The 25384-nt window shown below is 49.5% G+C and overlaps 1 protein-coding gene across 1 annotated transcript in view; it reads right to left on the bottom strand.

Annotated features, from left to right (window-relative positions):
- C18H16orf96 (chromosome 18 C16orf96 homolog) overlaps positions 1 to 25384 on the bottom strand; it is a 46723-nt gene that overhangs the window by 7094 nt on the left and 14245 nt on the right. The window contains exons 4-15 of the mRNA XM_047714240.1: positions 16894 to 16998; positions 15403 to 15483; positions 15154 to 15240; positions 13756 to 15046; positions 11654 to 11739; positions 11215 to 11325; positions 7024 to 7098; positions 6190 to 6354; positions 5149 to 5267; positions 4398 to 4460; positions 1101 to 1193; positions 55 to 232 (exon numbers count right to left, since the gene is read on the bottom strand). Of these exons, the coding sequence (XP_047570196.1) occupies positions 55 to 232; positions 1101 to 1193; positions 4398 to 4460; positions 5149 to 5267; positions 6190 to 6354; positions 7024 to 7098; positions 11215 to 11325; positions 11654 to 11739; positions 13756 to 15046; positions 15154 to 15240; positions 15403 to 15483; positions 16894 to 16998 (2454 nt within the window). The remainder of the gene's footprint in view (positions 1 to 54; positions 233 to 1100; positions 1194 to 4397; positions 4461 to 5148; positions 5268 to 6189; positions 6355 to 7023; positions 7099 to 11214; positions 11326 to 11653; positions 11740 to 13755; positions 15047 to 15153; positions 15241 to 15402; positions 15484 to 16893; positions 16999 to 25384) is intronic.

Below are 25384 nucleotides of genomic sequence, written 5' to 3'. Positions count from 1 at the left end.
CAGAGCACGGTGCCCCCATGGCTCGCCCACACCCAGGGTGTTTGCCATACTCACGGTGTCATAGTCCAACACTTCGGGGTCCCCGTAGGGGTAGAGTGTTGACAAGTCATAAGAGTTGAACTTGAGGCTGGCATTGCCAGGGCCATCTCCCCAGTCCTTCGGGGACCCCAGTGAATCCAGATTCCTGTCCTGGTCTCCAAGGTCCTGGAGCTGCTGTAGCTGCCGGTGTTCCCTGAGGTAGGCAGACAGGACAGCAGCCGTTGGGAGAACCCCCAGGGATGGACCCAAGGGCCTGCCCAGTGGCAAGGTAAGACTGGCATTTCTTCCAGCTTGACTTTGTGGGGGGCACTTTGGGCTGGCAGGTGGATACGGACAGGCATAGTTGGGACAGAGGGGAAAAACCAAGGCTATGCTCCCCCAGATCCAGCCACCCCTGGGGACCCCGGTCTGGCCCAACAGAAGGCTTTTAACCTATGATCTCAAGGAGGAGCCAGGCATAGGAAGGTGGGGTGCAGGCCCAGGCCCCCATGGCTCTCCCCTTTATGTGGCTGCGATTGCTAGTCAGCCATCATCCCCCGACCTGGCCAGAAGGACCTCAGGCCAGGGTGCATGAGGCAGCCGCAGAGGGTGGGAAGTCAGGAGGTTGAGGGTGGGACCGGGACCCAGGGAGCCCACCAGGTGCTCTGGGAAAATGCAGGTATGGGCAACCAGCTCTGCCACTTACCATTTGTGACCTTGGGCAGGGGGCTGAAGTTCTCTGAAACTTAGGTCCTTCAACTACAAAACCTGGCCATGACAGAATACACCTCAGGGGGAAGGCTGAAGGATTCACCGAGGGTGGCTGGGGCAAAGTGCTCAGCGCAGTGAGGCCGGGGGCCCTTGCTTACTTCCTCCTGCTGGAAGCGGGCACATCCAGCCTAGCTCACAGCAGTGGTGAGATTTCAATGAGAATCCTTCCCTCTCCCGGGCCACCTATTCCCTCAGCTCCCTCCCCAAACGGCCCCCTTGCAGATGGCCCGCAATGCCCTGGGACCAGAGCTGGGCTCTCTGCAGGGCTGCGGCTCCTGCGGGCCCCTGGGCCAGGCCCCCAGCCCACTCACCTCATCTGCTGCTGCTGCAGGTACTCATAGGTATTGGCGCTGGCTGGCCGCAGCCTCGAAAGCAGGTGGGCTTTACGGATGGTGATGAGCTGCCTGTTGGAGGACAAGAGTTCCGTGGGAGGCGCAAGTGGCCAGCAGACAGCCCCAGGCTCCCTCCTCCTCCAGGAAGTCCACCACCCTTCACCCCATCCTTCTCTCTGGAGATGTCCACGTCCCCGCTGGGCTCAGGGCTCAGAAAAGTCCCAGTAATCTTCGACCATCATAAAGAACAACCCCGTTCTGAGTATAAAACTAAAAGCCAGAGCAGACGAATCCTAAAAACAGAACGAGTGCAGACCTGAGCTTGCCAGGGGCTGGGGGAGGGGCTGGGGAGTGGCGGCAGATGGGGCTGGGGTTTCCTTCTGGAAAGCTGGTGAAAACGCTCTGGCCCTAGAAGTGGGGCGGGGTGGGGTGGGGGTTGCACAATATGGTCAATGCCCCTGGCCTGCCCATTTAAAATGGTCGATTGTGTTCTGTGTATTTCACATCCACAAAAATGAAAAAGGAAATATCATCTCTGAGCAGTAGGAACTGCTGTACACATTGAGCTGAGAGGTGGTTATAAAGGTGTGCACATGTGTAGAAATCATCAGTTTGCACCGTAAATATTTACATGCTTTACATATTATTTAAGCCACAATAAAACGTTAAAGTGATACGTATTGTCAGCATTTTAAAAAATGACAGAGAAGCACAAACACAAAAAGCTCTATAACCATGTGACAAATATTTTCATATGTGTCCTTCCACTAATTTTCTGTGTTTATGTATTTTTTAAAAAGATTTTATTTATTTGACAGACAGAGATCACAAGTAGGCAGAGAGGCAGGCAGAGAGAGGGGGAAGCATGCTCCTCGCTGAGCAGAGAGCCTGATGGAGGGCTCAATCCCAAGACCCCAGGATCATGCCCCGAGCCGAAGGCAGAGGCTTTAACCCACTGAGTCACCCAGGTGCCCCTGTATTTTTTTTTTTTAACAAAAATAGCATCATGGGCAACCCCTTCGGGTCCTCTCCCTCCTTGGGAGCTTTGTGCTATCACTTTGCTACTGCTCAGTAAACCTTGCTAAAAAACAAAACAAAAATAGGATCATAACACACAAACTACTTGATTTTCTCATTTAAGTTATTGTGAACAATCTTCGAGGCCACTAAATAACTCTTCCGTGACTGTGCCGTCCAATAGGACAACCACTGGACAAGGGTGGCTATTTAAATTTATGGTTAAATTCAAATAAATTTAAAATTATGGTTATATTTAAATAAATTTATAGTTAGATTTATTTTTTTAAGATTTTATTTATTTATTTGACAGACAGAGATCACAAGTAGGCAGAGAGGCAGGCAGAAAGAGAGGAGGAAGCAGGCTCCCTGATGAGCAGAGAGCCCTATGTGGGGCTCGATCCCAGGACCCCGGGATCATGACCTGAGCCAAAGGCAGAGGCTTTAACCCACTGAGCCACCCAGGCGCCCCTATAGTTAGATTTAAATAAATTTAAATAAGATGTAAAATTCTGGGGGCACCTGGGTGGCTCAGTGGGTTAAGCCTCTGCCTTTGGCTCAGGTCATGATCTCTGGGTCGCGGGATCGAGCCCCGCATCGGGCTCTCTGCTCAGCGGGGAGCCTGCTTCCCCCTCTCTGTGCCTGCCTCTCTGCCTACATGTGATCTCTCTCTCTGTGTGTCAAATAAATAAATAATCTTTAAAAAGAAAAAAAAGATGTAAAATTCCGTTCTCAGCCACATTAGCCCTGTGTGGCCGGCGGCTGCTGCATTGGACGGTATAGCTGTAACCATTTCCAAATAAGAAGGTTCCGTTATACCTCCTTCTACAACATGACTTACATTGGCTCATGTGAATGTATGTAACTCATTCACCACTTCACGTTGTTTCCTTTTCTTCTTTTAAAAATATTATAAATAGGGGCTCCTGAGTGGCTCAGTCGTTAAGCATCTGCCTTTGGCTCAGGTCATGATTCCAGGGTCCTGGAATGGAGCCCTGCAAGGTCCTGGGATTGAGCCCTGCATGGGGCTCTCTGCTCAGCAGGGAGCCTGTTTCCCTCTCTCTCTGCCTGCCTCTCTGCCTACTTGTGATTTCTCTCTGTCAAATAAATAAATAAAATCTTTTTTTTCCAAAGATTTAACTTATTTATTTGACAGAGATCACAAGTAGGCAGAGAGGCAAGCAGAGAGAGAGAGAGGAGGAAGCAGGCTCCCTGCCGAGCAGAGAACCGATGCGGGGCTCGATCCCAGGACCTCGAGATCATGACCTGAGCTGAAGATAGAGGCTTTAACCCACTGAGCCACGCAGGCGCCCCTAAATAAATAAAATCTTAAAAAACAAAAAACAAAAAAACAAAAACCCACAACAACCCTGTGGGAGTGTTGTTGGGTGGTTCTGCGAAGAGTTACCCATTGAGGGACCACATGAGCTCTTCCACCACCTCCAGGTTTATACCCAAAATACCTGGAAGCAGGTGTTTGAGCCACTCTACGTACATGCACGTTCCCAGCAGCACTGATCACAACAGCCAAAAGATGAATCAACCCAAACGTCCATCAGCGCGTAAGCGGGTAAACAAAATGTGAGCGACTCCCACAACGTGGTGTGATTCAGCCGTAAAGATGGAGTGAGGCCCTGACACCTGCCGCAATGTGGATGAAACTTGAGAACACGATGCTCAGAGAGGCCAGAACCGGCTCATAGGCGGGATGACTTATTTAGTGTGGAGTGTCCAGAATAGGCAAATCCACAGGAACAGAAAGTCAGTGGTTGTCAGGGACCGAGGGGAGGAGGCAATGGCGTGGGGGCTGCTCGTGAGTCTGGGATTTCCTTGCAGGGAGATGAAAATGCTTTGGAATTAGAAGTGATTGTTGCAGATCATCGTGAATGTGCACCAAACAACACTGAACCGCTCCCTTTAAGATAGTGCGTGCACGCGAATTTCACCTAAGTAAAAAGTATTAAGCTCAAAATACACCCTGCAAGGAAGTCCCACAAAGTTCATCTTTCCCCCGGTTTCCTTCTATCCTTTTGCTTTTGGAGTCGACCTTGACACTGGGACATAGCGGGTGCCAGGCAGGGCTGTCGAAGGAGGGGATGCCCATGCCCCTGCCCGGGACGGGGAGCAAATGAAAGGAAGGGTACGGAATGATGTATACCGGCGGAAGAACAGGTAAGTGACGGACCTAGAACCTCCGCTGGAGCGTAGGTGAGGAACCCAGAGAAGGTGGGCGTGGCGCCCCCTGGCGGCGGTACTCACGGGCCCGTCATCAGCTCCACCGGCCGGTCGCAGGAGATGCATTTCACCCGCTCAAACAGTTTCCTGCAAGACAGCCAGCCATCAGCTGCTGCACGGTGGGGGCAGGTCTGTCTGTGCCTCAGGGTCAGGACTTCCCTCCACACCCTACTCCCCCTCTGATCTGGCCTTGCTCAGCTCCACTTCACTCCGCTGCCCCCTGCTATGGGGGACATAGGTGGGGGCACAAGGTGTATAGTTTAGCTTCCTGCTGCAAACACAATGGAGGTCTTTAAAATGAGGGACCTTCTGGAAAGCTACCCTTCACAAGGGATATTGGGAGAGATGAGGGGTCATCTGAGGACAGGAGACCCTTCCCTCCTCAACACTGAGTCCCCCTCCGCCTGGGACTCTTATCTGGATGGGGTGGGGGACATGGCAACAGGGCTCTAGACCCTGATCCCCAGGCTCCCTATGAGGCCTTGCATGGCCCCTACCCTCCATGAGCCTTGGTTTCATTTGTAGCAAGAGGGCTTTGGAGCAGATGTGTCCCTGCAGCCCCTGGACAGCCAAGGCCAGAGCCCCTGAGGACCCTTAGCCCCATCTCACCTTCACCTTCTCCCCCAAGCTGGGAAGCCCCACCCCTTCTCTCTGGGTCCACACACGTCTGGAATCCTCCCTCCCAGAATCTGCTATGATTCCCTTCTGGTTTTCTCTCTGGAGAGAGGGTCTCCCCCACCCCTGGGAGCTGCACCCCTACCCAGGAGGGGCTCACTTCTTAAAGCCGGCAGCGCTATCAGGGTCAAATCGGAGGCCTTCAATCAGGAGCTTCCTGAGTACTTTCCAGATCTCATCCATGTCTTTCTTCAGACCATTCAAATCACTGTGGACCAGCTGCAAATAGCCAAAGGGAAGAAAAGAGCCGTTAGTCAACTAATTCACACCCTGCTTCACTCCAGAAAATGATCTGCCGCAAAGTTACAGAGAGTATAACAACATTAAGCTGAAACAGTGAGGGGGTCAACGAAAGGGAAAATGACAAAGCTTAGGACAAGGTTCATCCACCTAATACATGCTGTTAGAGTTGCAAAGTGAGCTCCAAACCCCCAGGATAGGCACCCATTAATCCAGCTCTTGTCTTGGATTTGCCTGTTCTGGACATTTCGTACAAATGGAATCGCACCATCTATGGCCTTCAGTGTCTGGCTTCTGTTACTCAGCATCACGTCTGCAAGGGTCATACCCAAGGGGCAGCATGAATTGGAGTTTCATTTCTTCTTATGGTTGAATGACATTCCATTGGACGGATAGACCACAATTTACTTATCCATCGATCTGTTCATGGACTTTGGGACTGCTTCCATTTTTTGGCTGTTATGAGTAATGCTGTCATGAACATTCACTCTCACATGGAGTAGAGCTGGCCTGTGGAACCATAGGATGCTATGGAAATGATGCGGTGTGGCTAAGTCATGGAAGACAGTGCAGCTTCTGTTGGGCTCTCCTGGGTCACTCACTCTGGGGAAGTCGGCTGCCATGTTGTGATGGTGCTCAAACAGATTTGAGAAGTTTGAGTGGCAAAGAAGTGAGGCATCTTGCTGATGGCCACAGGAGGCTGCCATCCTGGAAATGGCTCTTCAGAGGACTGGAGTCCCAGATATCGTCTTGACCGCAGCCATATGGGAAATCTGAGTCCCTCAGCTAAGCTGCTCCCCAATTCCTGACCCTCAGAAACTATGAGGACTTGTCGTTTCAAGGTGTCACATTTCAGGGTTACTTGTTACGCAGCAGATGATGGCTGCTACAGGGTACTCACCTTGGTGCTCAGGTCCTTGGTCAGCTTCTCCACATCTTTCTTCCAGTCATCCTCGTGGGTCACGACCCTGAAGAGCATTCCCTGAATCATCTCATTCAGCTCTGTCGCCACTGTCTCCAGGTCGGCTCGGCTTGCCTTGCCTGCCAGGGTGCTCCTGTCGGCTTTCTAGAGACACAGGGAACTCAGGGAGCCAGGGATACTGTGGCAGGAGCAGGAGGAAGCTGGGGGATCAGACTGCTCTGGTCTGTGTTTTTTAGTCCAGGACCCTGAATGCCTGGCCTTGGCTTAAATTCAAACTTGGGGTCTAATTGGCTCAAACGTGACTGTCAGGCCTAAGTCAAGGTCTCCCTGTGTATGGAGAAGCTGGTGCATGATTTTTAAGTTCACATAATAAATTGTCATTAATCCTGAGTCACTGAAAATAGAAGTTGATTGGACAACTTTGGAGAAGCTTCCCCAGCCCTTCTAAATGAGAAAGATGAAAGGAAACTGTGGGAGGTTCTCTGCCAGGTTTTGTATTGACTGCATGACTCCATTCCCCTGGGTGGGAGACCTGGGCTCAGGATGGACAGGCAGAAGGAGAGAGGAAACTCTGCTCATTCATCTCTTCCTTTTTAAATATTTTATTCCTTTCAGAGAGAGAGAGAGAGAGAGAGAGAGTATGCATGAGCACAAGCATGAACTCAAGCATGACGGGGTGGGGGGCAGAGGGAGAAGCAGACTCCCCAGTGAGTGGGAAGCATGATGTGGGGCTTAATCCCAGGACCCTGGGATCATGACCGGAGCCAAAGGCAGATGCTCGACTGACTGAGGCACCCAGGCGCCCCCACTCACCTCTTTCAACTCCTGCTCCATCACACTTTTGTCCACCTTATGCATTTCGAGGTTTTTAATTTGAGCATGGACAACCTAAGAACAGAAGCAAAGGGCATGTTTGCCATCCCTGGAGGCCTTCGGATAACATCTTCCTCCCATGGCTGCCCTTACCATGTGCTAGGAAGGGACAATAGGGCCAGGTGGCTAGCAGGTAGGGTGGGCACACCAGGTGTGGACTCCAGGTGCCCAGATCAGAAGGGAAGGAACATGAGCCTTGGGACCAGGTGTCCCCTTGGAGGTGGCATCATAGGAACTTGGCTGCACATGAAGGCAGACTTGAGGAAGGAGAATGTAAACCAGTGCTAACACTTTGGTTCCCTGGAAGTCTAAGGCAAGTTCAGCTCGTATCTATAATGGGGTCTGGTGAGACCTGAGTCTGTTTATCAACCAAACACTTATATGCCACACAGGCTGTGCCCCAGTGTCAGAGGAAAACTCTTATATCCCGTCCCCCACTCCATGAGGCACCAGCTCTGTCCATTAACTCTGCCCGCTCTCTACGTACTGCACCCTCCCTGTGACAGTAGCAGCAGCTAACCTGCTTGGGAAGAGTCTCAGAGCCTCACACCTCCTGAGCCATGTCCCCAGAAGGTGAGGTCATGTTTCCTCCAAAGCAAGAAATAGGCTTCTGCTTCTCGCTTTGTATCTGGTTTCCCTCTCACCCTCAGGAACAGAGTCCCCAAACTTTCAACTGGTACCTGGCAGCCCAGAATCAAGAATTCATTTCACACCCCCCTTTATAGCTCAGTATGACCCGCTGGGGTGTAAATCAAAGTGGGTAGGAAGTAGGTAGGAAAAATAACTATTTAATGAAGTATGTCCTCTTTGCTGCTGGCTTGAATGTAGAGATAATGACTGGAGCACCAGCAGCCATCTTGTACCTTGAGGTGAGCTTAGGAATGGGAGTCATGTACCGTGGAGTTCTACACCACCTCTGGACCAAGTTTCTTGAATGTGAATGGGAAATAAACTTACACCTGGTTTAAGTCAGTTATTTTGGGGGGAGGTTATGTTATCTGAAGTTGAACCTAAGTCTAATAAATGCCAAGTTCCATCACATCCAGAAGATGGGTCCCAAGGTCTAGAATGGGAAGTGGAGGTATGGAAAGAAGGCCCTATTTTGGCCTCAAGTCAGGTTGCTTCCTCCAACCCCACAACAGCGGGGAGCCCTGACCTTTTGGAATCATCAGGCCCAACATTAATATTTACATCTCCACTTGGCTCTTTCTAGTTAATACCTAAAAACAGGGGCACCTGGGTGGCTCAGTGGTTTAAAGCCTCTGCCTTCGGCTCAGGTCATGATCCCAGGGTCCTGGGATTGAGCCCCGCATCGGGCTCTCTGCTCAGCGAGGAGCCTGCTTCCCCCTCTCTCTCTGCCTGCCTCTCTGCCTACTTGTGATCTCTGTCAAATAAATAAATAAAATCTTTAAAAAAAAATACCTAACAAAGAAGAGTGATTAGCTGAGATCTTCTAACTTCTACTGCTGGGGTTAACTGTGTACTGGGTTGATTAATGTCTTCCCCAAAATTCATACCTGCCCAGAACCTGTGAACGTGGCCTTATCAAAAAATGGGGTCTTTGCAGATGTACTAGTTAAGATGAGATCATACTAGGTCAGGGCAGGCCCTAAATCCATTGACTGGTGTCCTTAAAAGGCGGCGATGTGAAGACAGACAGCCGAGGGAAGAGGGAAGCAGAGATTGGAGGGAGGTGGCCACAAGCCAGGAAATGCCTGGAGCCACCAGAAACTGGAAGAGACAAGACTCCTTCCCTGGAGCCTTCGGTCAAGCAAGGCCCAGCCAACACTTTGATTTCGGGCTTTTAGCCTCTAGAACTGTGATGGACCGGGTCCCTCGTGTTTTAAGGAATGCAGCTTATGATCATTTCTTATGGGAGCCACAGGAAACAAACACATCCAGTCAGTGGCAGCACTGACAGTGGCAGCACAAAGCCAGGCCTATCTAAACCACAGCCAGTGCCCTGAACCCCAACAGCCGGCTGCCTCCCAGCCACGTGAGCCTGGCTGGCTTCTAGAAGGCCTGGATCTGTTTCCTGCTCTTTCCTGGGGCACTAATCCTACGACTCTCCCAGAGCCTGGACAGACAAGAAGTGGCATCTTCTGGCTAATTATGGCAGAGTCAGCACTCCGTAGCCACTGGCCGCCTTATCCGCGCCCTCCCGCACCAAGCCCAAACTCCAGAGGTCACTGCTTGCTCCAGGAGGGGTCTTGGAATGCAGCCTCGGGCTTAGGGGAAGACCCTTGTCCCAGTGCAAAACGCAAATCACGTTTTCTGGAAGGTCCGTAAGAAAGAGTTCTGCCCGCACTGATTTTCTGGCTGGGTTCTCGGTGGGAAACTCTCTGAGAGAAGCACGCCAAGGACGGAAACATTTCCATTTTGACTGGATGGTGAGGGCGTGGCTACACAAACAGGCAGATGTGGACCCAGCCCTTAGACTTACGACTTGGGCATTTTACGGTGTATAAATTACACTCTGGATAAAAATAAACAAATGCACCACTGCCCCACCCCCCGCCACCCCGAAGGGCCTGGATGGTGACTGTCTTGCTGCCAGCCGTCAGCCGAGTGCCTGGTGCAAAGTGGAGGCGTGTAGCACAGGCTGAATGACTCGGTGAATGAATAAGAGGGTTTCTCGTGCCACCTGCTCTGTTCCCGACGTTTCTTGCGGGCATCCAGGGAAAGCAGAGGCTGCCGCGTTTCTTCACAGCTCCAGATGTTGCAAGAGAACCGCAGCATTTCTCTGGCCTCCCTCGTTTCTCTAGGACAGGCTCCCCAGGGCTGCTGATTTCTCATCGCCTATATTCATTTAGGGAATATTTAACGAAGTGTGTGTCGTATATGGAACCCTGCTCCAGGTCCTTCCAGAGTTAACTTTGAGAAGCAACGGATTCCTGTTGGCACAGAGGCAGGAAGCACAAAGGCTGACTTGTTCTGTCTGGCACTGTTTGGTCGGGCCTCGTCCTCTGCAGTTCCCCTCAACAAGCGACAGCTACTTGGAGGCAGACGGTGAGCTGGTCCCTGCTGCGGCGTAGGACGGGGACAGAGTGCTGGGTACACACGACACGTGCCCCAGGCACTGGCTCTGGTCTCCATTGGGAGGGCCCCCGAACGGAACGCTGGACGGGAACAGCAGCCCAGCTTCTCTGCAGGGCGGTGGCAGTGAGGGCCTGGAGCTGGCAGGAGACAGGGAGTTCCCAGTCTCGGCATTCACCAAGCCAGCGGCCCCTCTGCCCACACGCGGCACCCTTGCTCAGGCTAGGAAGGGGCTCCCCCTTCAGGAGTTCCTTCCCCTCCAGGTCGCCCTGCAAGTGTCCCAGCCTGATTCCTATGCATCATGGTCTCGCGAGGGGGAGACAGGCCTTCCTCTAGTGCCTCCTACATCCTAATGCATCCCACCAATGGCCTCTGACTTGGAATCAGAAGCCCCCATGGAAACCATCTCCAGTGGTTCTGTGTGGGCTTTCGTGTCTTACTCTCTGAGGGAAGGTCATCTCCTCCTGCTGCGAATGATTCAGAGTCCTCCTCCAAAGGTTGGGGACACCTCTGAGACAAGGCTCAGAATGGACAAGGCTCAGAATGGACCATCAGGCCAGGGATGTCCGGCCAGCTGAGTCAAACCCTCCAGGCCCAGGGGAGGGGGTGTTGGGCCAGGTGAGCCCCAGCAAGGCGCTCTGTGTCTGTCCACGAAATTGTGGTGTCGGCAAATCTGCCATTCCAGAAAGATACCCTGCCCCTCCCCCACTCCTCGTCCCTTTGCTGAGAATTCTCAAAAGAGCTGGGTTAGGGGAACATTACAAGCCCAACAGCTGATGCAAGAAATCCTCTTGTTCATCCTCTGATTCTTCCAGCACACTTTGAGCATTTGCTCCACGCCGGGCGCCCTTCTGGGGTCGGGTGACCCAGCAGTCTGTAACAAGACATTGCTTGGGCTCTCTGGTTTATAGGTGGAGGTGGAGGTGGGCGTGGTGGGATGTGTTTGCTTCCGCGGAAGTGTAATTCAGAGACTAAAATGCCAGTGCGCGGTCCCTGGTGTCCCCACCTTCAGTGGGTCGGTGAAACCTTCGGGGAGGGCCCGAATGTCCAAACATTCGGAGGACTCCCCCGCAGCTGCCCGCCCGAACCCCAGACCTTTAAGTCATCCAAGCGAATCTGGAGTTTCTCCACTGCCCTGTCCAGCACGATGTGGTGATGTTTTATCTTCTCTATCTGGTGGCCCCAAATTCTCTCGAGTTCCTCTTCCTAAGAGGGGGAGACATGGACACAAAGGGCCTCTGCCCCTAAGGTCACCATGCCTGGGGAGGGGCATCGACAGTGTACCAGGCCAGTGTGTCTCTTGGACCTGCCACCTCGGTGTCCCCCTAAAGCCCCCACCAGGGGAGCCACCCAGGCACAACCCACTGGGACCTCTGCACCCATCAGGTCTCCCTCTTTGGTCCCCACCTACTCTCCCAGGGTGCCTTTCAGCTACAGGACAGACCAACACTGTCCTGGGTCAGGGACTCTGCCATCAGCCTGCCTCAAGCTGCCGTCCCATCTGGGAAGCTCTTTCTGCCTGGGGCACACACACCTTCATCCTGGATCTCTGGAGGCTCCCGATCTTTTCCTGCAGCACATCCACTGTCGACCCAAGCTTGGCAGAGGCTCCCAAATTAGCTGAAAGTGAAGGAGGGGGTGGCTGTCAGGGGCAAGGATGGGGAAAGAGGCTTCATCTAGAGTTCCACCTGCTTCTCAAAGGAGTTGTCGGAGGTAACGTTGTCCAAAAGCAAGAGAATGTGAGCCTGGAGGTCTCTGCGGTCATTCAAAGTTTTCTAGTAGCCACATTCCTTAAAGAAATTTAAAAAAAAAGGAGGGGTGCCTGCCTGCCTCTGTCAGTTAAGCACCTGACTCTTGATTTTGGCTTAGGTCATGATCTCAGGATCGTGAGATTGAGCCCCGCTTCGAGCTCTGTGCTCAGCCAGGAGTCTGAGTCTCTCTCTCCCTCTCCCTCTGTCCCTCCCCCAACTTGTGTGCACTCTCTCTCTCTCTCTCTAAAATAAATAAATCTTTGAAAAAAATTTTAAAAGGAGCAGGCAAAATTAATTTTGATATTTTCTTTAACCCAATATATTCAAAATAGTTCCCTTTCAATATGGGATTAAAAAAAAGTGAGATAGTTTATGTTCTTGTTTTCATCCCAAGCTTTCCATATCTGTGCTCGCTTCGGCAGCACATATACCAAGCTTTCCATATCTGATGTGTGTTTCACACTCAGAGCACGTCTATGCTGGGCCTCACCCCATGTCGTGGGCCTGACAGCCACGTGTGCCTCCCGGTTATCATATTAGACGGCACAGGCTTAGGGAGGCCTCTCTGGAACTTACTCCTTTCCCAGCAAGGGCCCTGAACTGGGGTGCCTGGCTGGCTCAGGCAGTAAAGTATATGACTCTTGATCTCGGGATTGTGAGTTTGAGCCCTGTGTTGGGAATAGACACTGATTCAAAAACAAGGTCCTGAGCAGAACTACAAAACACCTTATTTATGAGAATATATGACGTGCATTATCTCATCAAGAGATAGAAAGGATGATTTAACAAAGAAAGAGGGAACTTAAAATAGTACTGTATATAAAGTTCCAGAAAAGGTTAAAAGGTAATGGATACACCTAGGAAGGTAGGAGAAATCCAAGCCAAAATATGTTTACCAACGATCTTGAGTCTTCTGAACCACAATGGCAGCTGGTCAGAGGGAGAATTTGGGCTCCTACGGCTTTACCTTCTAAATTTCAATCTACTACTACCATATTCTCAGCTGCACACCAGTACTCACTGAGAGCGACCTAGTTTAGCTGGTTGAAGACTGATGTCTTCTTTTCAAGATCTGTGGAACGGCACCGCCAATCAGGGGTAACGCCACCTACAGATTTGACTTAATCCAACTATGGCACTTGGCAAGGTGCAAAAAAAAAAAAAAAAAGACAACAATTCAAATAGCAATGGCTTCAGAGTGGGTCCCCTGGGCCAGCAGCAGCAGCAGCAACTGCTGGAATGAGTGAGAAATGCAATTCTTGGGCTCTGCCCAGCCAACCAAGTCAGACGCTCCAGGGGTGGGGCGCAGCCCGCCCTGCCCCACCCCCACATGCTGACGGTGGAGTGGGGAGACACAAGGTTGAAAATGACTGGACAAAGCTATTCTGGCCTCCACTCCCCTCAGCAAGCACTTTGCCCATCACGGGCATGAAATGGGAGCGTAAATCTACCGTTTCTACTGCCACTCCGAGAGCCTCCGTGGTCTTTAAGGTCACATCTGTTTGCCCAGCAGAAGCTCCTAACCCCACTCAGACCACATCATCTTTGGTCTGTTCAGTGGGTCATCGACCAGATCCAGACTTATCGAAACATATTAGTCTGTGCTGTACAGGCTGTGGGAAGGGAGTTTTCAAGAGTCATCGTGATGTGTGATTTTCCTTCTTCAGGGCCAACGCTAGACCCTAACCACCCCTCTCCAATGTGAGAAGACCTCATGGTACATTCGTGGTGAAAGGAGACACTAGTAAGAGGCAAATGCTGAAGCCAAAGGAATGAATGGCTAATGGTTAATACAGCTTTCATTGGGGGGAGTGAAACAAAGGAGACGAGGGACTTCTGGAAGTCTGCAGGGAGGGAGGGCGGGCCTGGAGCAAACCGGACCTACCTAGGTAATTCAAGCGCTGTTGAAGGGCGGATGACAGCTGGGCAAACTCCTCCTTCAGGGAGTCGTGTCTAACGGGCATCTGGGCTATACAGCCCATGGAGTACCTGACGGCCGTCTTCTTGTCTTCAGGGGTCACGGCCTTTTGGGCAGCCAGCATGACCTGGGACAGGGTCCTTTCAGGAGGGAGGCTGGCCACAGTGTACACTGAAGAGAGGTCGTCCTCCACCTCCGTGTCCTCGGTTAAAGCCGAGGCCCCACGGGAAGAGCCCGCACCCAGGATGTCTGCGAAGGTCCCTAAGGGCCCAGATGCAGCCATGGTCGTTGCTATGGTGGCCAATTTGGTGGCAGGGGCATCCCTGACAGCCTTGGCGACAACCTCGGCTCTCCGGGCTGCTGAGGTGGCAGCAGCTGCGTAGGAGGACGCGGCGGCAGCTGCAAGGGCCGCGGTGGTCCTCAGGTGCTGAAGGGCAGACTGGGGAGCCTTGCTGGGTGCCTTGTTGGGCGCTTCTTTGGGGGCCCCAGCTCTAGGGGCCCCAATCCTGGGGGCCCTGGCCTGAGGGGCTGGCACATCCTCGGTTACATAGTCTTCCTCAGCTTCTGAGACGGCTGGGAGCAGGTGCACGTCTGCTTGTGTAGACTGTGACCACACGGGAGGGGGCCACGCTGAGCCAAACTCCCTGGCTGGAGGTGGGGCCCTGAAGACCTGGGACTGTACAGGCTGCAAGAAGTCTGAGCCCCAGAAGGGCCACGTGCTAGCCCTGGACAAGCCTCTGGGAGGAGGCCAGCTTTCTTGCGGTGGGGGCTGAAGCCCTGGGACGGGTGCAAGACTGGGGGCAGTCCCAGGCTCGGTGGCAACCCCAAGTCCAGGGCCAGTCCCAGGTCTGAGGGCAGGCCAAGGGCCAGGGCCAGCTATGAACGGAGACCCAGGTAGGAGTGGGAACCCAGGTGTCAGACCGGGTGTCAGCACAGGCCCCAGAGCAGGCATGGCCTCAGGCTGTGGTCCCGGTGCGGGCACAGCCCCGGGCTCAAGCCCCGGAGGCTGCCCTGGCCCCTGGGCCTCGGCGAGCAGAACATCTTGGGCAGATTCCTCCTCCTGTAGCTGCCCTGGGGTTTCATAATGCCAGCCGGTCTCCAGTAACATGGGGCTCTGGATGGCCTCTGAGATCTGGACAGGACCTACAGCTTCAAGGTGCTCGGTCTTAGGATGACCTATCTCTGGGAGCTGCCCCACCAACTGCCACAGGTCTGAATCCTCAATCTGTGTTGGACCAGCTCGTCCTGTAGAAGTTCCCTGCAGGAGAGGGGGCGAGGCTAGCCAGGGCTGCTCCAGGCCAGCTCAGTGGTCACCCTGCCTTCCCCAGCCCTCCGCTGCAGCCCCCCTTTTCCTCCTCCACTCACGGGGCCAAACATGGCCTCATGGAGGCTGCTCCAGAGTACCACATCGTCGGCTTTGGGGATGGTGAGGATTTTGCTCTGGAGAGCAACCTGGGGGGCAGAAGGGGAGGTTGAGAATGAGGGGTGATGCCCTCGGGTGGCTCCTTTGTCCACATGTGCCTTCTAGGTTGTGTCTTCTTCCTTATTCTTCCCTGTCCCCAGCACCCTGGGGATAGAGGTCAGGGGACTGGGAAGGGAAGTGGAGGCTCTCACCACTTCCCGCTGTAGCGCACTCATCCTCCTGTTCTGTCCTTTCAGATCTTCAAGCAAAGAATCCATTACTTCTGGCTGCATCTGTCAAATAAGCCAAGTCCATGGGCCAGGGGTGGAGGTTCTGGTCCTGGCCCTGCTTCCCCCACAGCTCAAAGACAAGGACTAAGCTCTAGGTGACGGAGTTGGAGAAGGAAGAACAGATCCCAAAGCAAGTGTTTCCTAGTGAGTGAGAAAAGGGTGGAAGAGGGTTTCCTGGGGAAGTAAGTTTGGAAAATGCTGGCCTTAAAAAGTATTCAGTGGGCTTCTATACTGCAGGACTTCTCAGCCTTTAGTGGGCAAAAAAATGTACATTAAGAATCTCCAAGAGCAGGCTGAGGAGGCATTTTTCCCTCCAACAGATTTGTTGAAGGAACCGTTTTAGTGTTTTGGTTTGTTTGGGGTGGTTTTGTTTTTGTTTTTGTTTTTTTGTTTTTGGTTTTGTGTAGGGGTTTTTTTAGTGTTTTGTGATGCCCTCTCTTCTCAGAGGAAGCAACCCAGACCAAGTTCTCACAGTTGCCATGACAATCAAACGTGTATACTGACCTGTGAATTTGGGCTAATACATTAAACCATGCTATCTGGGGGCAAGTTGTAAAATCTTAGCTGTAATTCCAGCCTGTCAGTATTGGCCTCTGAGCCCAGCTCTGACTCACCAATGAGTCATGCTTCAGGGACTCTGCATCCTTCTACATCAGGGTATACCTGAGCTGATGTCCTTGTGACTCCCAAGGGAGACAGACTGTATGCCTGTGCTAGGTTTATTCTACTTTTCAGGGTGAACAGAGCTTTACAGAATAGGAAAAGCTGTTCTCTTTCTGCTATGTTGGTGAATGGCCAGCCTGGAGTCTTCGGGAATACCTGCCTGAGAATGAAGCCAACCCACAGGAAAACATCACTGACAGAGAGATGTTGATGGAGCACCTAGATCTGGTGGTACCTGAAGGTAACCGTGGACTTTTTAGAAAAGGAGACACTAGGGGCGCCTGGGTGGCTCAGTGGGTTAAAGCCTCTGCCTTCGGCTCAGGTCATGATCCCAGGGTCCTGGGATTGAGCCCCACATCCACCTCTCTGCTCAGCGGAAAGCCTGCTTCCCCCCCTCTCTCTGCCTGCTTCTCTGCCTGCTTCTCTGCCTACTTGTGATCCCTCTTTCTGTCAAATAAATAAATAAAATTAAAAAAAAAAAAAAAGAAAATGAGACACTAAATTCTCTTCTGCCTGAGCCAGGATGAACCAGGTTTCTGTTATCTACAAATGATGTCCTAACACAGAAGGGTGGAAGCCATGGAGAGTTTAGTGGGATGGGCCAACTGGCTGGGCCATGTCAAACCCCTTCTCCTGCTCTCATAGCTGTGTCCTTTGACAAAAAACAGGCTCCCTAGATGTGTACTGTCACCCCAACCACCTGAGGTCCAAGCAGCATGGCCAGCACAGAGGATGTTGGAGAGGGTCTACCTTGTCAACCATGTCCTTCAGTGTGTCCAGATCCTCTCTGAGAGTTTCAGTGGTGCCCTTGAGTGCACAAATGTCAGTAAGCAAATCCTGCAGAGTCTTCATGGACTAAAGGGGAAGAAGAGGGGAAAATGTGAAGTTGGGTGTGGCTGGAGGAAAAGGTATGTCGTGTCCAGGAGCTGTCTGTTGTTGGTCATGATCCAAGAAGTCCTCTTGGCTCTACCAAGGCCTGGGCTGGAACATGCTCAAAGGTCAGCAAACGACACCAGAGTCAACAGCGCTGAGCTCTCACTCAGGTGACCTGGGTGGGGTGGAGACAACTCTGCATTTGAACACATTCACTAACCAGGAGTCTCTCATTAAGACGCATGTTAGGACTTTCAGTGGGAGTCACTGGAACATCAGCAAGGGAATTATGATCAGAGTTACACTTCTTTTTTTTTTTTTTTTAAGATTTTATTTATTTGTCAGAGAGAGAGGGAGAGAGAGCGAGCACAGGCAGACAGAATGGCAGGCAGAGGCAGAGGGAGAAGCAGGCTCCCTGCTGAGCAAGGAGCCCGATGCGGGACTCGATCCCAGGACGCTGGGATCATGACCTGAACCGAAGGCAGCTGCTTAACCAACTGAGCCACCCAGGCGTCCCCAGAGTTACACTTCTAAAGGGTCTCTCTGGCTGCATGTGTAGATTGGCCCTGGGAGGGGAAGGGTGGAGGCCAGAGGACCAGTGAGGAAGCCACTCATGGAGCTGAGGGCTCATGGCTCAGCTTCCCCCCTGACTGGGATCATAAATGCATTTTCCCAGGTTTTAGATTCCATAATCATAAAATGAGTCTTAAAAATGTCATGATGAGGGGCGCCTGGGTGGCTCAGTGGGTTGGCCGCTGCCTTCGCTCGGGTCATGATCTCAGGTCCTGGATCGAGTCCCGCATTGGGCTCTCTGCTCAGCGGGAGGCCTGCTTCCCTCTCTCTCTCTGCCTGCATCTCTGTATACTTGTGATCTCTCTCTGTCAAATAAATAAATAAAAATCTTTAAAAAAAAAAATGTCAGGATGAGGGGGCGCCTGGGGGCTCAGTGGTTTAAGCCTCTGCCTTCGGCTCGGTCATGATCCCAGGGTCTGGGATCGAGCCCCGCATTGGGCTCTCTGCTCGGCGGCGACCTGTTTTCCTTTCCTCTCTCTCAGCCTGCCTCTCTGCCTACTTGTGATCTTGTCTGGCAAATAAATAATAAAGTAAAAAAAAAAAAGTCATGATGAGGGGCACCTGGGTGGCTCAGTTGGTTAAGCTTCTGCTTTTGGCTTGGGTCATGATCCCAGGGTGCTGGGCTCGAATTCCGTGCTGGGCTCCTTGCTCAGCAGGAAGCCTGCTTCTCCCTCTGCCTGCTGCTCCCTGTGCTTGTGCTCTCTCTCTCCCAAACAAATAAAATCTTTTAAAAATGTGATGATGAGGGGCGCCTGGGTGGCTCAGTGGGTTAAGCTGCTGCCTTCGGCTCAGGTCGTGATCTCGGGGTCCTGGGATCGAGTCCCGCATCGGGCTCTCTGCGGGGAGCCTGCTCCCTCCTCTCTCTCCGCCTGCCTCTCTCTCTACTTGTGATCTCTCTCTGTCAAATAAATAAATAAAAATCTTTAAAAAAAAAATGTGATGATGAGGGACGCCTGGGTGGCTCAGTTGGTTAAGCAGCTGCCTTCGGCTCAGGTCATGATCCCAGCGTCCTGGGATCGAGTCCCACATCGGGCTCCTTGCTCGGCAGGGAGCCTGCTTCTCCCTCTGCCTCTGCTGCCACTCGGCCTGCCTGTGCTCACTCTCTCTCTCTCTCTGGCAAATAAATAAATAAAATCTTTTTTAAAAAATTAAAAAAATAAAAAATAAAAATGTGATGATGAAAAAAAAAAAGTGATGATGTATATGAAGGGCCCAGTGCATAGTTTAGGCATTCAGCTAACAAAAATAACAAACAGCAAGATAGCAAAAGTCCTTCTTACCAGTAATTAATTACATGTAAATGGATTAAACTCTGAGTTAAAAGGCAGACATTGGCAAAATGGATAAGAAAACACAATCCAACCTCATGTTGTCTACAAGAGACACAATGTATGGTCAAAGATACAAATAGGTCAAAAACAAAAGGCCAGTAAAAAATATACCATGCAAGCAGTAATCAAAAGGGAACTGGAGGGGTGCCTGGATGGCTCAGTGGGTTAAGCATCTGCCTTTGGCTCAGGTTGTCATCCCAGGTCCCAAGTGGGACTCCCTGCTCAGCGGGGAGTCTGCTTCTGCTTCTCTCTCCCTCACTGTTTCTGCTCAGGCTCTCTCTGTCACACTCTTTCTCTCTCAAATAAATAAATAAAATCCTTAAAAACAATGAACTGGCATGGCTATACTAATATTGGATAAGATAGACTCTAAGACAAAAATTGTAGCTAGGAGATACAGGGGGACACTTATAAAGATAAGATGGTCAAGGCGTCAGGAAGATATAATAATTACAACAATATATATACCTAACAATGTAGCCCCAAAATATGTGAAGCAAAAATGGACATAGCTGAAAGAAGAAATAGGCAATTCAGCAAGAATAGTTGGAGACTTCAATACCCCACTTTTAATAATGAATAAAACAACTAGATAAAAGAGCAACAAGGAAATAGATTTGCACAACAATGTTGTTTTTTTTTTTTAAAGATTTTATTTATTTGAGAGAGAGAGAAAGTAAGAAAGAGACCATGAGCAGGGAGAGGAACAGAGGGAGAGGCAGAAGCAGACTCCCCACTGATCACAGAGCCCAAAGCAGGGCCCAATCCCAGGGCCCCGAGATCATGACCTGAGCCAAAGTCAGACACTTAATTGGCTGAGCCACCCAGGCATCCCTAGATTTGCATAACATGATAAACCAAGTAGACATAACAGACACCTATAGAACACTCCATTCAACAATGGCAAGACACACATTCTCCTCAAGCATACAGAAAACATTCTATAGGACAGACAGTATGCTAGTCATTAAAACAAGTCCCAATACATTTTAAAAGGACTGAAATCATGGAAAATTTGTACTCTGACCACAAAGGATTTAAAGAAAAAAATCAGTGACAGAGAAAACTATTGGAAATTCACAAATAACTGGAAATTAAACAGCACTCTCCTGAATAACCAATGGGTCAAAGAAGAGATCATCAACAAAATTAAACAAACAAACAAACAACACTTTGAGATGAATTAGAATGGAAACATAACATACCAGAACTTATAGGATGCAGGTAAAGCTAACCTTAAGATACTGGGAAAAAGCAGACCAAATTAAACCTGAAGCATGTAGGAAAATGAAAGCAATAAAGAGTAAAATGGAAACTAATGAAATAGAGAACAGAAAAATAAGAGAGGAAATCAATGAAGCTACAAGCTGGTTCTTTGAAAACATCAACCAACTTAGCAGATCTTTAGTGAGACTGACCAAGAAAAAAAAAAGAGAAGAATCAGAAATACAGGAGAGAATATTACTACTGATCCTACAGAAATAAAACCACTTATTAAGGAATGCTATGAACAACTGTGGGCCAACAAATTAGTTAAGTTGGATGAAATGGACAAATTCCTAGAAAGACATAAGCCACCAAAACTGACTCAAGAATTAGAAATAGAAAACCTGAATAGACCTAAGTCAAGTGAAGACACTGAAACAGTAATAATAATAATAATAAATACCACAAAGAGAGTCCCAGGCCCAATGACTTCTACCACACATTTATTTATCTTTATTTTAATTATATTTTTAAAAGATTTTATTTATTTATTTACCAGAGAGAGAGCACATGAAAAAGAGAAAAAGTACAAGCAGGGGGAGCATCAGACAGAGGGAGAAGCAGGAAGCAAGAAGTTTGATGTGGGGCTCAATCCCAGGACTCTGGGATCATGACCTGAGCAGAAGGCAGACACTTAACCAACTGAGCCACCCAGGTGTCCTTAAATTTTTTTTAAAGATTTTATTTATTTATTTGACAGACAGAGATCACAAGTAGGCAGAGGCAGGTAGAGAGAGAGGGGGAAGCAGGCTCCCCGCTAAGCAGAGAGCCCGATGCGGGGCTCGATCCCAGGACCCTGAGATCATGACCTGAGCCGAAGGCAGAGGCTTAACCCACTGAGCCACCCAGGCGCCCCCTAAAATTTTGTTTTTAAGTAATCTCCACATCCAATGTGGGGCTTGAACTTACAGCCCCAAGATCAAGAGTCACCTGTTCTACCAACTTAGCTAGCCAGGTGCCCCTTCTATCAAAAATTTAATGGAGAATTAATACTAATTCTTCACAGCCTTTTCCAAAAAATAGAAGAATTCCAAACTTACTCTATGAGGCCAGTATTACCCTGGTACTAAAATCAGACCAAGACATCACAAGAAACCTAGAATATACATGTAAAAATCCTCAAAATGCCAGTAAACTGAATCCAACGACAAATAAGAAAACCCAAATAAAGTGGGCAAAAGTCTGACAGGCATTCTTCCAAAAATAATATTCAAATGGCCAATAAGCACATGAGAAGATGCTCAACGTTATTATCAGGGAAACAGAAACCAGAATGAAATACCACTTCATAACCACAAGGATGGTTAGAATCAAAAGCCAGATAGTAAAGTGTTGGTGAGGATGTGGAGAAATGGTGGGAATGCACAACGGAGTGGGCGTTTTAGGAAACAGTGCAGCAGTTCCTCAGAAGGTTGACCAGAGTTACCAAATGACCCAGCAAGTCTACTCCTAGGTATATATCCAGGAGAAATGAAGACATGGGTCCACCACCTTGTATTTGAATACTTATAGCAGCATTATTCATAATAGCCCAAAGTGGGAATGATCCAAATGTCAATCAACTGGCAGATGGGTAAGCAAAATATGATATATTCAACCATAAGAAGGAAGGAAGTACTGATTCCAGAAAGACGACCTCACAAATATGATACTAATAAAATCCAAACAGGGGCGCCTGGGTGGCTCAGTTAGTTAGTGTCTGCCTTTGGCTCAGGTCATGATCCCAGGGTCTTAGGATGGTGCCCACAGTCAGGCTCCCTGCTCGGGGGGAGTCTGCTTCTCCCTCCCCTTTTCCCTCAGCCCTCCCCTGTCCTGCTCATGTGTGCGTGCACTCTCTCTCTCAAAAAAAAAAAAAAAAAAATCCAAACACAAAAGACAAAATTGCATGACTCCATGTATATGAACCATCTAGAATAAACAAACCTATAGAGACAGAAAGCAGATTAGTGGTTACTTAGGGCTGGGGGTGAGGTGGAATGGGGAATGAGTGAACAGAATGGTGAAAAAGGGTACAGGGTTTCTTTTGGGAGTGGTGAAAATATTCTAAAATTGACTGTAGTGATGGTTGTACAATTCTGTGAACAGACTAGAAACACTGAGTTGTCCACTCCTTCAATGGGTGAGTTGTATGGTCTATGAACTATATCCCAATAAATCTGACTGATACGTAAATAGCACCCTATGCTATGTGTTTCTTGGATTGGAAGACTCACTTCCCAAACTGATGTACAGATTAAGCTGAATCCGTATAAAGACGCCAGTGTGTTCTTTTTCATAGAAATTCACAGCCTGATCCTAAAATCCGTATGTTAATATAAGAGACTCAGAATAGCCAAACAATCTGAAAAAAGAAAAACAAAGCTAGAAGACTCACACTTCCTAATTTCTAAACTTTCTGCAAAGCTACGGTAATCAAGACAGTGTGGTATCGACATAAGGAAAGATACAAAGAACAACGGAAGGGAATTGGGAGTCCAGAAATAAACACTCCCATGCATAGTTCATTGATTTTCAGTAAGAGTGCCAAAACAAATCAAAAGGGAAAGAGCTCGCATCGGGCTCTCTGCTCGGCAGGGAGCCTGCTTCCTCCTCTCTCTCTGCCTGCCTCTCTGCCAACTTGTGATCTCTATCTGTCAAATAAATAAAATCTTTAAAAAAAAAAAAAGGGGGGAAGAGCTGTCCTCAACAAATGGTACTGAACAGCTGGATATCCCCATGAGTAAAGCTGGACTCCTACCTCACACCATATACAGAAACTAAGTGAAAATGGTTCCTAGACCTAAACCTAACAGATAAACCAGAAACCATTTACTCCTGTATTGGAGGAGAGAATGTAGTTGTAAATCTTCATGACCTTGGTCAGGCAGTGGTTTCTTAGATATGCCACCAAAAGCACAAGCCAACACCACATCAAAAACATGTGACAAAAGAAAGAGATGTGTATGTTGTATCTCAGCAAAATTTAAAACTTTGCGTATCAAAGGACACCATCAATAAAGTGAGCCTGGGTGGCTCAAGTGATTAGGAGTCTGCCTTCAGCTCGGGTCATGATCCCTGGGTCCTGGGATTGAGTCCCTGCAACAGGCTCCTTGCTCTGCAGGGAGCCTGCTTCTCCCTCTGCTTGCCACTCCCCCTGCTGTGCTCTCTCTCTCTCCCCTTCCCTCTCTGACAAATAAATACAATCTTTAAAAAATGTACAAATCACACACATGGCATCATATATCCAGAATATATAAATAACTTTTTTAAAAGATTTATTTATTTTAGAGAGAGATAGAGAGAGCATGTGCGAGCACATGTGTATGAGAAGGGGGAGGGCCAGAGGGAGACAGAATCCTCAAGCGGACTCCCCGCTGAGCATGGGGCCCCACGCAGGGCTCGATTCCAGGACCCTGAGATCAGGAACTGAGCCAAATCCAAGAGCCAGACACTCAACCGACTGAGCCACCCAGGCGCCCCATGTATGGAGAATTACAACTCAACAGAATGGCAACCCAATTACAACTGGGCTAATAATCTGAACAGACATTCCTCCAAACGAGAGATGCGAACGGCTGCTAGCTGCATGAAAAGATACTCAACACAATTAGTCACCAGGGAAAGGCAAATCAAAACCGCAGTAAGGTACACTTCCTACCCACGAGGGTGGCTAGAGTCAAGAGGCAGAAACTAAGAAGTGTTGGTGAGGAGGTGGAGAAATTGGAGCCCTAAGACACTGCGAGTGAGAACACAAAATGGTGCAGCCGCTTTGGAAAACAGCCTGGCAGTTCCTCAAACCTGAAACACAGAGTGATCCTATGATCCAGCAACTCCATCACGAGGTACATGCCCAGGAGAAATGAAAACCTACGTCCACAGGAAATTGTGTGCCCCATGGGTCATAGGGGCCCAGACTCCTAACAGCCTATGGGTGCAAACAGCCAAATGTTCGCCAACTAGTGAACAAAAGTAGTCTATCCGTCCCATGGAATACATTTGGCAATGGTGAGAATCGAGCACTGATACACGGGACAGCGTGGATGAACCCTAAAGACACCACGGTAAGTGCAAAAGTGGGGCTCAAGGAGGAGCAGGAAGGAGAATGATAGCTAATAGTTAAGGGGTTTGGGGGGAGCTGTTGAAAATGTCTTAAAATTGAGTGTAATATTCACAGAACGCCGTGAATAGGCTAAAATCCCTGAACTATACACTTTTAAAAAAATTTTTTAAGATTTTATTTATTTATTTGATAGAGATCACAAGTGGGCAGAGAGGCAGGCAGAGAGAGGGGGGGAAGAGGGCTCCCTGCTCAGCAGAGAGCCCGATGCTGTGGGGCTCGATCCCAGGACCCTGGGATCATGACCTGAGCCAAAGGCAGAGGCTTTAACCCACTGAGCCACCCAGGGGCCCTGACACTTTTTAAATTTTTTTAAGTAGGCTCCATGCCCAACATGGGTCTTGAACTCATGACCCTGAGATCAAGAGTCACACGCTCTCCAGACTGAGTCAGCCAGGCACCCAGAACCATATCCTTTATTTTTATTTATTTATTTATTTATTTATTTATTTATTTATTTATTGTGAGGCATTGAATTACACCTTAGAGAACTTCTTTTTTTTATTGATGTTTTCAAACATACAAAAGTGGAGAGAATAGTATAACAGACTCTCCCATGGGTACCTCACCCAGCCTCAGACCTCTGCACACGGCCTCACAGAAATCCCCACCCACTTCCCCGATATAACCTTTATGGGATCATTTCCACTCGAATCTCAGAAAGCATAACATTCCCTAGAAACACACTTCAATAAATAAAGACTCTTTAGTTTTGTTGGGTTCCCCCCAAAATTGGGGAACCCCAATAATGGGTCCATGATTAAAGGAGCGAGACTGATAAAAAGCGAAGGTCAAGCAAGCTTTATTTCGCGCCAAGCATCAGGAATCATACCGACCATCAAACAGACCGGTCGGGGCCGCCCCTCCAGAGAGGACGACCGAACCATATCCTTTAAATGGATGAATATTCTGGTACGCACATGAATATATGTATGAATACATTTCAACGAAGCTGTAAAAAATTTTTTTTGTTTTAGGAAAACTTGGGGGAAGTTCAACACAGTCTGTTGGATGGCTATTTGGAAATGTAATTTTGTTGGGAGTGGGGGCGCCTGGGTGGCTCAGTGGGTTAAAGCCTCTGCCTTTGGCTCAGGTCATGATC

Source organism: Lutra lutra, chromosome 18, assembly GCF_902655055.1.
Source record: "Lutra lutra chromosome 18, mLutLut1.2, whole genome shotgun sequence".
NCBI lineage: Eukaryota > Metazoa > Chordata > Mammalia > Carnivora > Mustelidae > Lutra > Lutra lutra.
This window is presented reverse-complemented; position numbering and strand designations above follow the sequence as displayed.